Consider the following 16,651-nt stretch of genomic DNA (forward strand, 5'->3'; position numbering starts at 1 on the left):
TCATCTTTAAGCCCTAACCGCCTTTGTAATTTGCTTTATTACAATATTCCATACTATTCTGCATCCTGCTAGTCCCTATATGTGCTTTTGTTTTCTTTATTTCCTGTGACATTTCATTTGAGGGGAGTCTCAAAAACAAGTCACAGAAGCTACACTCAGTTCTCTGAAGATTTATTGCCCTTCTTGGAACAGTCAGTCAACAGGAAGCAGTGCTGCGGTCACTTACCCGCAGCTTCTGTCACTGCTGTCCTCTGATAATAGTGGCAGTTGAGAGTGAAAAGTCACAAAAAAGTAAAGAAAAAGTGCATATATGGATGAGCTGTATCTAGAGACAAAAAAAACATAGGAAGAATGGTAGAGAACTTTATAATAAAGCATATTACTAAAGTGTAGATATTTATAAAAAGGCATTATATCTATTGGACAACCCCTTTAAGTAACCCAAAACTAAGCCGTTAAGAATAAAAAAAAATTCAAAAAGATACAAAATGCCCGTTTTCAATGACTGCACCTGGCCGCCTCTCCCCAAAATGCAATAAAAAGCTCCTCTGCCTCTGCTCATCTGCCTCTTTTATAGCTAACACAAACTCTCAAAACTTTTGACGTGTCATTCTACCCGTTAGTATTACGATATGCACATATTACTCAAAAACTACCATATTTTTCGGACCATAAGACACACTTTTCTCCCCCAAATGTTGGGGGAAAGTGGAGGGTGCGTCTTATGGTCTGAATGTGGCTGCGGGAACTGAGGGTGCTGCGGTGGAGCGGGTCATCGGGGGCACGAGCAGGCTGCAGCAGCCTGCCGTGACCACATGGACCAGCTCATTTAATATGCACGCCCATCCCCCGCCCATCATCTTTCAGCGCTGAAGCCGGTGCTGACAGGTGGGCGGGATGATGGGCGGGGGGTTAAACAGCCGGCCCGCATGATCACCCCTGGCAACTACGGCCTAGAATGATCATGTGCGGCTGTATTCACTGCTCCCCGCGCATCATCATCAGCGCGGGGAGCAGTGAATCAGTGTACAGTACTCACCATTCCCCTGCATCATCGCTCGTCCTCGCATCTGTGTCAGCGGCAGCGCCGCTGAGTGGAGCCGTCCCCGTTACCCTGCTGCATCGCGATCATCTTTTGGGTCTGTGTCGGCGGCTGGGTGGAGACTAGCTGCGTGCACAGCGATGACGTCATCGCTGTGCGCACGTGTCCACACGCAGCCGCCGGCACAGACACAGGAGATGATCGTGATGCAGCAGGGTAACGGGGACGGCTCCACTCAGTGGCGCTGCCGCTGACACAGACGGGAGGACGAGCGATACTGCAGGGAGTGAGGTAAGGTGAGGTGAGTATGAACGTTTATTTTTTTTATGTGCCACAGGATGCGGCCATACACCAGGATGGGGGTATATTATGAGCAGGATGGGGTCATATGAGCAGGATGGGGTCATATGAGCAGGATGGGGTCATATGAGCAGGATGGGGTCAAATGAGCAGGATGGGGTCAAATGAGCAGGATGGGGTCAAATGAGCAGGATGGGGTCAAATGAGCAGGATGGGGTCAAATGAGCAGGATGGGGTCAAATGAGCAGGATGGGGTCAAATGAGCAGGATGGGGTCAAATGAGCAGGATGGGGTCAAATGAGCAGGATGGGGTCAAATGAGCAGGATGGGGTCAAATGAGCAGGATGGGGTCAAATGAGCAGGATGGGGTCAAATGAGCAGGATGGGGTCAAATGAGCAGGATGGGGTCAAATGAGCAGGATGGGGTCAAATGAGCAGGATGGGGTCAAATGAGCAGGATGGGGTCAAATGAGCAGGATGGGGTCAAATGAGCAAGATGGGGTCAAATGAGCAAGATGGGGTCAAATGAGCAAGATGGGGTCAAATGAGCACGATGGGGTCAAATGAGCAAGATGGGGTCAAATGAGCAGGATGGGGTCAAATGAGCAGGATGGGGTCAAATGAGCAGGATGGGGTCAAATGAGCAGGATGGGGTCAAATGAGCAGGATGGGGTCAAATGAGCAGGATGGGGTCAAATGAGCAGGATGGGGTCAAATGAGCAGGATGGGGTCAAATGAGCAGGATGGGGTCAAATGAGCAGGATGGGGTCAAATGAGCAGGATGGGGTCAAATGAGCAGGATGGGGTCAAATGAGCAGGATGGGGTCAAATGAGCAGGATGGGGTCAAATGAGCAGGATGGGGTCAAATGAGCAGGATGGGGTCAAATGAGCAGGATGGGGTCAAATGAGCAGGATGGGGTCAAATGAGCAGGATGGGGTCAAATGAGCAGGATGGGGTCAAATGAGCAGGATGGGGTCATATCAGCAGGATGGGGTCATATCAGCAGGATGGGGTCATATCAGCAGGATGGGGTCATATCAGCAGGATGGGGTCATATCAGCAGGATGGGGTCATATCAGCAGGATGGGGTCATATCAGCAGGATGGGGTCATATCAGCAGGATGGGGTCATATCAGCAGGATGGGGTCATATCAGCAGGATGGGGTCATATCAGCAGGATGGGGGCATATCAGCAGGATGGGGGCATATCAGCAGGATGGGGGCATATCAGCAGGATGGGGGCATATCAGCAGGATGTGGGCATATCAGCAGGATGTGGGCATATCAGCAGGATGGGGTCATATGAGCAGGATGGGGTCATATGAGCAGAATGGGGGTATATAACAGGATGGGGGTATATAGCAGGATGGGGCCATATGCCATGATGGGTTATATAGCAGGATGCGGCCATATGGCAGGATGGCGGTATATAGCAGGATGAGGGACATATACTGTATATACAAGGCAGGAGGATCATTACCAGGATGCGGCACCTTAGTAGAGAATTTGGAGACATTACCCCCATAACAGTGTCAGCAGCAGATCCTCGCCCCATAACAGTTTGTCATGACCACATTTTTTGCTTAAAATTTTATTTTCTTATTTTCCTCCGAAAAAAATAGGCTGCGTCTTATAGTCCGGTGCGTCTTATAGTCCGAAAAATACGGTACTTGATTCTTACCTGCCGGTGTTTTTGGACCCCTTTGTTGAAGCAGGAGCCTTTTCAGGAATACATTTTTCAGACTTTTCTACATGTTGTTTAGCCTTCCCGGACGTACTGCTTAAATCTATTTTAAAAATAAAGAATTAAATATAGAACATTTGCATAAAGCATATGGAGCGAAATTGCCGAATAGGTGTGAAAAACACAAACAGAAATGGGCAACTAATAGGAAAATGACCATGTAAACAATACATTTATTTGGAGACTGACCAAAAGAACAATGGTTTGGGGGGGATGATCCCTGCTGTGAAGGGGATCACACAGATAAGGCTCTACATGCATGTCCCCTGGTCTCCGGAGGAAGTTATACTCCATCGTTAGCTGGAGACTAAGGCTATGTGCGAACAGTGCAATTTTTGCGGCCTTTTTGCGCTTTTTTTGGGTGCGTTTTTGGGCTCAAAACTGCATGACTTTGCTGCCCCAGCAAAGTCTATGAGTTTTCATTTTTGCTGCCCGCACACAACTTTTTTTAAGCTGCGCTTTTGAGCTTAAAAAAAAAAAAAAAAAATAGACATATCAATCCTTTACTGCGTTTTCCCCCCATGCAATGCACTGGAAAAACACAGAAAAACACAGGAAATCAAAAACGCAGCAAAACGCGGTAAAAACACATGCGTTTTTACCGGTGCGTTTTTGTGCGTTTTTACCGGGGGTGCGTTTTTAGCAGACAAAAACACACAAAATCGCAGCGTCAAAAAAACCGTTGTGTGCGCACATAGCCTAAGGCCATGTTAACACAGGACTTTTTTGGTGCGTTTTTGCTGCGATTTTTAGCTGCAGATTTGCCTTGGATTTCTGCAAATCCATGCTAATGAAAAGCTGCTTTTTACAATCCCAGCAACGTCTATGAGATTTCAGAAATCTCATGCACACACAAATACATCAGGTTTTTTCCTGACTGTTTTGTCAAATACCTGCGTTTTTGGTCAGGTTTTTAAAGAATGAGCATGTCAATTCTTTGCTGCAGATTTGCTGCGTTTTTTCATTGATCCAAGCCATTTTGTAGAAAATAAGCAGCAAATCTGCACCAAATCTGCAGCAAAAACGCCACTAAACACACTAAAAACACACCAAATCTGCAGCAAAAATGCAGATGACTCAAAGGAGAATGACCATGTCAATTCTTTGCAGCGTTTTTGCAATGTTTTTTCATTGATGCAACCCATTTTGTAGAAAAAAACGCACTAAAAATGCAGATGACTCAAATGAGATTTCCTGCCACAACATCAGGTTTTGGTCATGAAAAAAAACTTACCAAGCCTTAGGCTATGTTCACACAGGGCTTTTTTGGTAAGTTTTTTATCTGACCAAAACCTGATATTGTGGCAGGAAATCTCATTTTCGTCATCTGCATTTTTAGTGCGTTTTTTTCTAGAAAATGGGTTGCATCAATGAAAAAACATTGCAAAAACGCTGCAAAGAATTGACATGGTCATTCTTTGAAATCTGCAGCAAAAACGCAGGTATTTGACATTTGACAAAACAGTCAGGAAACAAATCTGCAGATGTTTGTGTGTGTGTGTATGCATGAGATATCATAAATCTCAGACTTTGCTAGTACTGTAAAAAGCAGCTTTTTATTAGCATGGATTTGCATAAAACCAAGGTAAATCTGCAGCTAAAAAAACGCAGCAAAACTTACCAAAAAAAGCCCTGTGTGAACATACCCTGAAGTAAAAGGGAACCATTCAGGTTCCACAACTGTGTGAAACTGCCACAACTATGTTATGTATCGATTTCTGTGTTCTAATTAAGTCATTTGTATTGATATCTTACAAATATTTATCTTGTTGCTTAGGGTGTACCAATCAGGCAGGAAAAGTCTGGGAATAAGATTCCCTCACTGGGTTCCTGCTCAAACCCTCCAATCTCGCACCTTCTCTCCACAGGAATAACTGACACCTCCATATATTCTCAGTATTGGTATAGCTATTGGAAATCTCTCAAAAGCGTGCAATGTGCCAGGGGTCCGACTATGAAGGGTATGAAGAATGTCAATTAAACCTCTGGGATCAGTGGGTTTAGTGAGAATCTGAAGCAGGATTTGAGGCAAGGTTTTTTTCATGTAACACTATAGTCGATTTCCAGCATGTGTCTATTAACAGATCTGTACACAAAAACCATAGGTAAATTATCCATTCTACCAAAAATTTCATCCCAAAACAACTATTAAATTTCTTCCCAAAAGACAATATTTAAGGATCAATAAAATAGTCACTGATCCTCAACTGAGCAAGAACTGTGAGGGTGAGCTGACAAACGTAAAGCTTGGGGGATAGCCACAAAATGAGAGAACGTTGCAATCTGCATGATAGTACACAAAACTAGGAGATAATAGGATCCTTTAAGTCTCTACATTTGGCCTTTATAGTGGCGCAATAGGACACATTTTGTGATGCTGTTAGCCACTAGTACGAGACGCTCATCCAGACGTTCAAGCCTTTCAACAATTCCCAAAATTGTTCATCGGAATTCATAACGTAAGGAATTGGTCAGGGCCGATCTTGGAGTAAAATTACCACAAAAGAGGTTTCCAACCTAACGTAAAAGTAGTACTTTTATGTCTATCATGCTGTAATTTGCAACAAAGTTGGGAAAGTAAATACATTTCAACTCACATACAGGCAAGAGCTTTAAACCCAAAGGTCACAATACCTGTAATACAGATTATGTGGTTTATTTCATCACTTGCGAATGTAGGCTTCACTATGTCAGTGAAACAACAACCAGTGAAACATATTGGCCAACACAAAGCTAATATAAGAATGAAAAAAACTGAACTCCCCTGTCCCTAAACAATTTAGAGATTTTATACATGTGTAACTCAACTCCGGTTTAAAATTATAGACAATGGTGAGAAGAGGCAGCAATGGAATTAGACTTCTAAAATATAAAGAAATTATGTGGATGAAATGATTAGGCACACAGTATATACAGGTGGCCTCAGCATGGAGTATAACTTATTACCATTCATCTAAATATATGTGCTCCATCTTTCACGTATGTCATGACCTTGTGGTGCAAGTACGGAGTTATGTGATTGACATGACATGTATAACAACATCTACATGGTTTTGGGATCTCCACATCTACTAATTAATCTCAGTTTAATTTTTTTCCCATCATCCTTTTTATTGCATATATGATGGATGTATGTATATATACATAAAAAAAAATATATATATATGATACGATACATATATATTTTTATCATTCTCTCTGTCTTTTTATTTTTTTCTCTTTTCTACATTTTCTTTTTCATGCTTTTTTTTTTTTAAATATTTTGTTGGAATGTTTTACTTTGCCTAATTTTCCTTTTTTCTCTCTCCGTATTTTACTTCCTATTTCTTTTTCATGTTGCTTTACTCCCTTTTCTTTCTATTGTTTATTCTTTAACTCTTTACTTCGTTTAAGGCATATGCATCTCCAAAGCCACTTATAACAGATGATGCTAATAGATATGTAAAGGATTAACTATAATATATATTTTCAGATAATTCTATAAATCACATACATAGTCAATTGATATGACCAGATTTACCATACAAGCATTGTACTAGTTAAGTAAATGCTCTATAATCGCTGCTATATTTTTCTTGGAATAGATGCAATAGCCTCGTAATGATACTGCATTTTATTACATTGCATCATATTTGACAAACTATCTCACGTAACTCATGCGATAAAATTAGAAAAAATATAGCACTCACCGGTTATGTTGCTGTGCAAGGTACTATTTATTTCAAGGTGGAGGTTACATGTGCGGAGTGGGCTGGTGGGGAGAGGGAGTACACGCCGTGGCAGACGACGGCCGTTTCGCACCTGTCCGGTGCTTCAGCTGGTCTGATTAGGTATGACATCATGTCCAAAATTCTGTTAAACATTCTCTCTCTCATTATTCTTGCATTTGGCAAATATAAATAATTTTGGAAATCATAATAGATCTAAAACAGGAAAGGTTTATTCTGTCAGTGAGAAAAACATTCATATGTCTATTTTTAAATAGTGTATGTAAACTTCTGGTTTCAACTGTATATTTTATATTGTTATATTGTGTTTAAGTAAAGAGAAACGTGAAATATAGAGAGCAACTAGATAATACAATTACATTCACAATCATTCCAAACTTGTATAATAATTCAAACTTATCGTCTGGGTTGAAGGACACTCTCATACTGTTAGCGCATCAGTTAGGGTGTGTATATACATTGCGAGACCTTTCTCCCATTTCATGCGTTGATTATTGTGCTTCCCAGATGAGAGGCTGTATAAGTGCATTCCGGACATTTACTGTGAGACTCCGCCTGCGTCAGCTGATCGGGGTCAAATGGCCTTGCGCGCCGATCATGTGACTATACATCTTGGGTAGGTCGTCTGTTACTAGCCACAGATCCTGTTCCGATCATGTGTCCAGGTATCATCGTTCAGTGGCTGTGTGTAGTTACGTGAGATAGGAGTGAGGAGGAGATGCCAGGGCACTACTCAGCATTCAGCAAGCCATTATATCCCATATGGAAAAAGTCTCGTATCCAGAGGCTAGAAGCAGACACCGGGGTGCTTATATCCACAGATAGCAAATCATGCGATAAAATTAGAAAAAAATATAGCACTCACCGGTTATGTTGCTGTGCAAGGTACTATTTATTTCAAGGTGGAGGTTACATGTGCGGAGAGGGCTGGTGGGGAGAGGGAGTACACGCCGTGGCAGACGACGGCCGTTTCGCACCTGTCCGGTGCTTCAGCTGGTCTGATTAGGTATGAAATCATGTCCGTTTTATCCACATCCAAAAATGTGGTTGATGTCAAATAATTAAAACATATGTTAAAAACAAGAAATATATACAAAACTTGAAGTTCAGCAACAATTTTCAGCAAACATATATAAATGTGTACGGATGAAGCCAAAATGCCTCATAAATCAACCTAGAAACACACTAAGGTCATTTTTGTCATTTAACCCTAAAGGGCCTGTTGCATTAAATCTCATAATATATTCAGCTTCCTTTCTTAGTAGCATTTTATGCGTGTTGCCTCCCCTGGCACTGGGTTCAACCAATTCTATCCCTGCAAAGGACATTACATTACAATCAGAATTATGATATTCTTTTATGTGGTTAATTAACCTGGTTGCCCCTATTCCGCTATAAATGGAGTTCCTATGCTCTCTGAATCTTACAAAGAGCTGTCGTATCGTCTTTCCAATGTAAAAATATTGGCACGGGCAAAAAATCACGTAAACGACCATTTTGGTCCTACAAGTTATCAAATGCCGCACATAATGTGAATGGCCACCAACCGGTGAGCACACTCATTAAATGCCAGAAGATTGTGGAAGTCTATGATATACATTTCATTAACAGATGGCTGAATTGGATACTATGGAGGTCGGAGAATCAAATGGTAATGGGCTAGGACTTTTGGCGGGGAGGGAGGACGCTAATACGTTCTTTCTTGAATGCAACAGCAAAACAGATACGGACATTTTAAGTGCTAAATCACTAGAACTCAAAATCTCAAATTTAGCAGAAAAAGAGATCTCTCTTTTTTGGTCGGCTCAATCACTCAGATCCTATAAAGATTGCAAACGTGTCCCTAGGGGCTTGAGGGTCATGAAAACTATCTCCTTTTATCAAGATGATATTGAATTTAAAGATTTGTGGAATGAGGTTCAGAATGAATGCTCTCTTAAATTTTTGGATCTAGTTTTACAAAAAAACGAGCAAGAACATGCCAAAGTTACTGCTGAACTCATCAGATTGAGGAAAGAGCTGGAGACACGTCTTTCTAGCGACCAGTGGAAAACATTCTTACAGCATCTGGATAAAAAACTTATCCCCTATCAATCCATAATAAAGGAACGTAAAAAAGAAAAAATTTTGAGGGATAAGGCTGATTAGGAGTCCAACAATGTCTTCAGTTGGAATAAGAATACTGATAAATCTTCCTTCTTTAAAAGGAGTAAATCTAAGAGGAAATTCCACAAAGCTATTAATAGTAATAAAAAACCTGCTTGGACGACTGACTCCGATTCCAGTGGACAGGAGGAACCTCCGCCTCTTAAGAGGAGATTTAGTGATGACAAGGCCACACAATCAATCAAGTCGCCCTTTAGAAGGAGGACAAGGAGAGGTCGCGGCAGGAACAAGCGATCAGCATATGGGGAAGAGAAAGATTGTATCCTGGAGGGACTAACATCTGATCTTGTAGAGAATTCTGAAAAGAAAAAAATATATAATCTTACTGACCACCCGCTCGATAGAGCAATGATCTCGATTTTGGAGAAAGGGTTGAACTTCTGCATTCCAGAACCTTTTGATTTAGTTCAGTTTGAAATTGATTTGTATAAAGCATGTCGAAAATTGCATCTAAAAAAACATTTTGCCAGCATTAATAAGGGTGGAGTACAAGATTGTAAAAATGAAAGGCAGTGCCAGAGTGGTCCCCTTGGTTTTTCTTATGAAGGTTCGGAATATAGTAAGATCAGTAAAGACGCCCTGCAGCTTTTGAGTCTAACGGACAACAGCTTAGATAACGCACCCTTTCCCTCAGTGAAAAATAATGCGGCTGATGTGGTAGGATTTTCAAAAGGTCTAAAATCTTCATTTGTTCCACCCATATCCCCGGGCAATAAGATTGATTTATTTCAAGAAATTGTCATGAAGGATATGAGAGCGTTGAACTACCCAGTGTTGAAAAATAATTTATCTAACATTGAAAAATCTGCTTTGAAAAAAATCAAATCCCTCAAAAATGTGGTAGTAAGGAAGGCAGACAAGGGTGGGGCCACGGTTCTCATGACCACGGATTATTATTTAGAGGAGTCAAAACGTCACCTAGATAATGGTAGTGTATATCAGAAACTAGAGTGTGACCCCACTAATAAGTTGAAAGAAAAACTGAGAAGCCTTCTGAATAGACATGTGGTTTTAGGTTTCATTACAAGGAATAGAGCGGAAAAACTTTTTCCTCTATTCCCCACAAAGCCACATTGGTATTTTTTTACTAAAAGGTGCATAAGTCTGAATTTAGACCTCCGGGGAGACCCATTGTCTCCGGCTCAGGTTCACTCACGGAGCCCCTCTCAGCATACCTTGATTGGTTATTACATCCCCTGTTGGATATAATTCCCTCCTTTGTGAGGGACACAGGGGATTTGGTGACACAATTAAATCATTTTGAATGGCAGGACACTTTTTGCTGGGCGTCATTAGACGTAGAAAGTTTACTCCCAAGGATACCACAGCATTTGGGTGTTGATATTATTGCTGAGATGCTGAGGGGTCTCGGTGAAGATGATTCATTGATTAATTTTGTGGAAGAGGCTCTATTCTTTGTATTGAAAAATAACACCTTCAAATTTGGCCATACCTGGTATCAGCAAAACAGCGGGGTGGCGATGGGGACTCCTGTGGCTTGCACCTTTGCAAACCTTTTTCTTGCACATATGGAAGATAATCTCGTATACAGCCCTAATAATCCTTTCATAAGACACAAAGAAATTTATGCGTTTTGTGGATGATGTATTGATAGTTTGGGACGGGGACAGATCTCAGTTTGAGTCTTTTGTGGCATATCTGAATGAGAATAACAACTATAATATGTTGTTCACACATCATTTTGGTGATAAAACTATAGAATTCCTTGACGTTAAATTGACGGCCCAGGAAGGGAGGATTGTACGGGAACTCTATAGAAAACCCACCACTGTTAATGCTTTGTTGCATTTTGATAGTGCCCATCCGACTCACGTGCTGAGATCTGTCCCCTTTAGTCAATTCTTAAGGTTAAACAGGGTTACGAATAATCCTGATACTTTTTCTGCGCAGACTAATGATCTTAGGCAAAGGTTTCTAGAAAGGGGGTATCCCTCTAATCTCATTAATTTAATGCAAAAACAAGCAGAATGTAAGATTCAACAGGAGAAAAATATTTCCAGCGAAAATCAGAGTACCACACCTGTTAAAAAATTGGATCGTTTCATTTTTAACTTCAAATATGGCCCAATAGATCGGATGATCAAATCAATCATAAATAAAAATTGGCACATAATTGAAGGAGTATCAGACCTTAGGGAAATGGCCCTTAATAAACCCCTAGTAACACACAGAAGATGTAAAAATATTGGTGATATTATAGTCAAAAAACGGTATATACCTCCTAAAACATGGTTACACCAGGAAGGTCCCATAGGTAATCACAGATGTGGAAACTGTTCCTTTTGCGGTTTTCACATGACGGGTAACTCCTTTATAATTGGTGGCCATTCACATTATGTGCGGCATTTGATAACCTGTAGGACCAAAATGGTCGTTTACGTGATTTTTTGCCCGTGCCAATATTTTTACATTGGAAAGACGATACGACAGCTCTTTGTAAGATTCAGAGAGCATAGGAACTCCATTTATAGCGGAATAGGGGCAACAAGGTTAATTAACCACATAAAAGAATATCATAATTCTGACTGTAATGTAATGTCCTTTGCAGGGATAGAATTGGTTGAACCCAGTGCCAGGGGAGGCGACACGCATAAAATGTTACTAAGAAAGGAAGCTGAATATATTATGAGATTTAATGCAACAGGCCCTTTAGGGTTAAATGACAAAAATGACCTTAGTGTGTTTCTAGGTTGATTTATGAGGCATTTTGGCTTCATCCGTACACATTTATATATGTTTGCTGAAAATTGTTGCTGAACTTCAAGTTTTGTATATATTTCTTGTTTTTAACATATGTTTTAATTATTTGACATCAACCACATTTTTGGATGTGGATAAAACGGACATGATTTCATACCTAATCAGACCAGCCGAAGCACCGGACAGGTGCGAAACGGCCGTCGTCTGACACGGCGTGTACTCCCTCTCCCCACCAGCCCTCTCCGCACATGTAACCTCCACCTTGAAATAAATAGTACCTTGCACAGCAACATAACCGGTGAGTGCTATATTTTTTCTAATTTTATCGCATGATTTGCTATCTGTGGATATAAGCACCCCGGTGTCTGCTTCTAGCCTCTGGATACGAGACTTTTTCCATATGGGATATAATGGCTTGCTGAATGCTGAGTAGTGCCCTGGCATCTCCTCCTCACTCCTATCTCACGTAACTACACACAGCCACTGAACGATGATACCTGGACACATGATCGGAACAGGATCTGTGGCTAGTAACAGACGACCTACCCAAGATGTATAGTCACATGATCGGCGCGCAAGGCCATTTGACCCCGATCAGCTGACGCAGGCGGAGTCTCACAGTAAATGTCCGGAATGCACTTATACAGCCTCTCATCTGGGAAGCACAATAATCAACGCATGAAATGGGAGAAAGGTTTCGCAATGTATATACACACCCTAACTGATGCGCTAACAGTATGAGAGTGTCCTTCAACCCAGACGATAAGTTTGAATTATTATACAAGTTTGGAATGATTGTGAATGTAATTGTATTATCTAGTTGCTCTCTATATTTCACGTTTCTCTTTACTTAAACACAATATAACAATATAAAATATACAGTTGAAACCAGAAGTTTACATACACTATTTAAAAATAGACATATGAATGTTTTTCTCACTGACAGAATAAACCTTTCCTGTTTTAGATCTATTATGATTTCCAAAATTATTTATATTTGCCAAATGCAAGAATAATGAGAGAGAGAGAATGTTTAACAGAATTTTTATTACTTTCTGCAAAGTCAAAAGTTAACATACATTAAAAGTACAATGCCTTTAAACAATATGGGACTGCCCATATGATGTAGTCATGTCTTTGGAAGCTTCTGATTGGCTTATTGACAACATCTGAGTTAATTAGAGACACACCTGTGGATGTATTTTAATGCACACCTGAAACACACTCCTTTGTGTAGCATCATGGGAAAGTCAAAAGAAATCAGCCAAGATTTCAGGAAGAGAACCGTGGACTTGCTCAAGTCTGGTCCATCCATGGTGCAATTTCCAGATACCTTAAGGTGCCTCGTTCATCTGTACTAACAATTACAGTGGGGAAAAAGTATTTAGTCAGCCACCAATTGTGCAATTTCGCCCAGTCAAAAAGATGAGAGAGGCCTGTAATTAACATAATAGGTAGACCACAACTATGAGACAAAGTGAGAAAACAAATAAAGAAAATCACCTTGTCTGATTTGGCAAATTTTTTTTTGCAAATTATGGTGGAAAATAAATAGTCATCTAAAAACATGCAAGATTTCTAGCTCTCACAGACCTGTAACTCCTTCTTTAAGAGGCTCCTCTGTCCTCCACTCATTACTTGTCGTAATGGCCCCTGTTTGAACTTGCTATCAGTATAAAAAGACACCTGTCCACAACCTCAAACAGTCACACTCCAAACTCCACTATGGTGAAGACCAAAGAACTGTCAAAGGACACCAGAAACAAAACTGTAGACCTGCACCATGCTGAGAAATCTGAATCTGTAATAGGCAGGCAGCTTGGTGTGATTACATCAACTGTGGGAACAATAATATGAAAATGGAAGCCATACAAGACTACTGATAATCTCTCTCGATCTGGCACTCCATGCAAGATCTCACCCTGTGGGGTCAATGCTGAGTTGCATCCAAAGAACACCATACCTACTGTGAAGCAAAGGGGTGGCAACATCATGTTTTGGGGCTATTTCTCTGCAAAGGGACCAGGACGACTCATCCATGTACATGAAAGAATGAATGGGGCCATGTATCAAGAGATTTTGAGTGTAAACCTCCTTCCATCAGCAAGGACATTAAAGAAGAGACGTGGCTAGGTCTTTCAGCATGATAATTATCCCAAGCACACCGCCAGGGCAACAAAGGAGTGACTTCGTAAGAAGCATATAAAGGTGCTGGAGTGGCCTAGCGAGTCTCCAGATCTCAACCCCAATTGAAAACCTTTGGAGGGAATTGAAAGTCAGTGTTGCCCAGCAACAGGCCCAAAACATCACTTCTCTAAAGGAGATCTGCAAAGACGAATGGCCAACATACCACCCAACAGTGTGTGCCAACCTTATGAGAACTTACAGAAAATGTTTGACCTCTGTCATTGCCAACAAAGCATATATAACAAAATATTAAGATAAACTTTTGTTATTGACCAAATACTTATTTTCCACCATAATTTGCAAAAAAAAAACAAAAACAAAAAAAAAAAAATCTTGCCAAATCATACCGTTATTTTCTGGATTTTTTTTCTCACTTTGTCTCTCATAGCTGTGGTCTACTTATGATGTCAATTACATGCCTCTCATCTTTTCACAGAGCGGCCGCTGCAGGATGTTGTCATGGCTTTACTGCAGTTGAATGCTTTACGGCACCACAAAACATTCAACTGCAGTAAAGCGCTGAAAGCAGCAGCGGCGGAGGCCCTGTGTATTGGACGCGATTGTGGAGGGGTCTATGTGCCTACGGTCCACAAGAAGCACTCCTCCATGATCGCATATAATCTACGGGGCCGCCACCTCTGCTGTCAGCGCTTTACTGCAGTTGAATGCTTTACGGCGCCATAAAGCATTCAACTGCAGTAAAGCCATGACGACATCCTTAAGTGGCTGCTCCATACATCGGACGCAATCACAGAGGGGTCTGTGGGCCTGCAGACTGCACACAGACCCCTATGTAAACAACGGCAGTAAAGCCATGACGGTACCGTGCACTGCCGTATCATAGTATCATAGTTTTTAAGGTTGAAGGGAGACCATCTAGTTCAACCCGTAGCCTAACATGTTGATCCAGAGGAAGGCAAAAAAAACCCAATGTGGCAAACAAGTTCCAATGGGGAAAAAATTTCCTTCCTGACTCCACATCCGGCAATCAGACTAGTTCCCTGGATCAATACCCTGTCATAAAATCTAAAATACATAACTCGTAATATTAAATTTTTCAAGAAAGGCGTCCAGGCTCTGCTTAAATGTTAGTAGTGAATCACTCATTACAACATCATGCGGCAGAGAGTTCCATAGTCTCACTGCTCGTACAGTAAAGAATCCTCGTCTGTGATTATGATTAAACCTTCTTTCCTCAAGACGCAGCGGATGCCCCCGTGTTCCAGTCGCAGGCCTAGGTGTAAATAGATCTTTGGAAAGGTCTCTGTACTGTCCCCTCATATATTTATACATTGTGATTAGATCTCCCCTAAGCCTTCATTTTTCCAGACTAAATAACCCCAAGTTTAATAATCTGTCTTGGTATTGCAGCCCACCCATTCCTCTAATAATCTTGGTGGCTCTTCTCTGCACCCTCTCCAGTTCAGCTATGTCCTTCTTATATATCGGTGACCAGAATTGTACACAGTATTCTAAGTGCGGTCGCACTAGTGACTTGTACAGAGGTAGAACTATATTTTTTTCATGAACACTTATACCTCTTTTAATACATCCCATTATTTTATTAGCCCTGGCAGCAGCTGCCTGACACTGTCCACTAAAGTGAAGTTTACCATCCACCCATACACCCAAGTCTTTTTCTGTGTCTGTTTTACCCAGTGTTCTACAATTAAGTACATAATCATAAATGTTATTTCCTCTACCCAAGTGCATGACCTTACATTTATCTACATTAAACTTCAATTGCCACTTCTCAGCCCAATCCTCCAATTTACATAAATCTCCCTGTAATATAAAATTATCCTCCTCTGTATTGATTACCCTGCAGAGTTTAGTATCATCTGCAAATATTGAAATTCTACTCCGCATGCCCCCAACAAGGTCATTTATAAATATGTTGAAAAGAAGCGGGCCCAATACTGACCCCTGTGGTACCCCACTATGAACTGAGACCCAGTCCGAGTACGTACCATTAATAACCACCCTTTGTTTCCTATCACTGAGCCAGTTTTTAACCCAGTTACACATATTTTCCCCTATCCCCATTATTCTCATTTTATGTACCAACCTTTTGTGTGGCACCATATCAAAAGCTTTTGAAAAGTCCATATACACAACATCCACTGCATTTCCCTGATCCAAGCTTGAACTTACCTCTTCATAGAAGCTGATCAAATTAGTTTGACAGGATCAATCCCTCATAAACCCATGTTGATACTCTGTCATAAGGTTATTTTTCTTGAGATACTCCAGTATAGCATCTCTCAAGAAACCCTCAAGGATTTTACCAACCGTAGAGGTTAAACTTACCGGCCTATAATTTCCCGGCTCAGTTTTTGTCCCCTTTTTGAATATTGGCACCACATTTGCTATGCGCCAGTCCTGCGGTACCGACCCTGTTATTAAGGAATCTGAGAAGATTAAAAATAATGGTCTATCTATCACAGAACTCAATTCCTGTAGTACTCTGGGGTGTATGCCATCCGGGCCCGGAGATTTGTCAACCTTAGTGATTTCGAGGCGGCGACGTACTTCCTGCTGGGTTAAGCAGGTAATATTCAAGGGTGAATTTATGGCATCACTGGTCATGTCATCTGCCATGGCATTTTCTTGTATAAAAACCGTAGAAAAAAAGTCATTCAGCAGGTTGGCTTTACCCTCATCCCCTTCCACCTTTTCACCAAGACTATTTTTAAGGGGGTCAACACTATCGCTTTTCAGTTTTTTACTGTTTATGTAGTTAAAGAATATTTTAGGATTA

General features: G+C 41.2%; 1 protein-coding gene across 3 annotated transcripts in view; it reads right to left on the minus strand.

The window, feature by feature from the left end:
• LIG1 (DNA ligase 1) overlaps nt 1–16,651 on the minus strand; it is a 793,173-nt gene that overhangs the window by 498,972 nt on the left and 277,550 nt on the right. For all 3 annotated transcript variants that reach the window (XM_075328747.1, XM_075328748.1, XM_075328746.1), the window contains exon 10: nt 3,026–3,131. In XM_075328747.1, coding sequence (XP_075184862.1) covers nt 3,026–3,131 — 106 coding nt within the window. The remainder of the gene's footprint in view (nt 1–3,025; nt 3,132–16,651) is intronic.

The sequence above is a fragment of the Anomaloglossus baeobatrachus genome, chromosome 11 (assembly GCF_048569485.1).
Source record: "Anomaloglossus baeobatrachus isolate aAnoBae1 chromosome 11, aAnoBae1.hap1, whole genome shotgun sequence".
Taxonomy (NCBI): Eukaryota; Metazoa; Chordata; class Amphibia; order Anura; family Aromobatidae; genus Anomaloglossus; species Anomaloglossus baeobatrachus.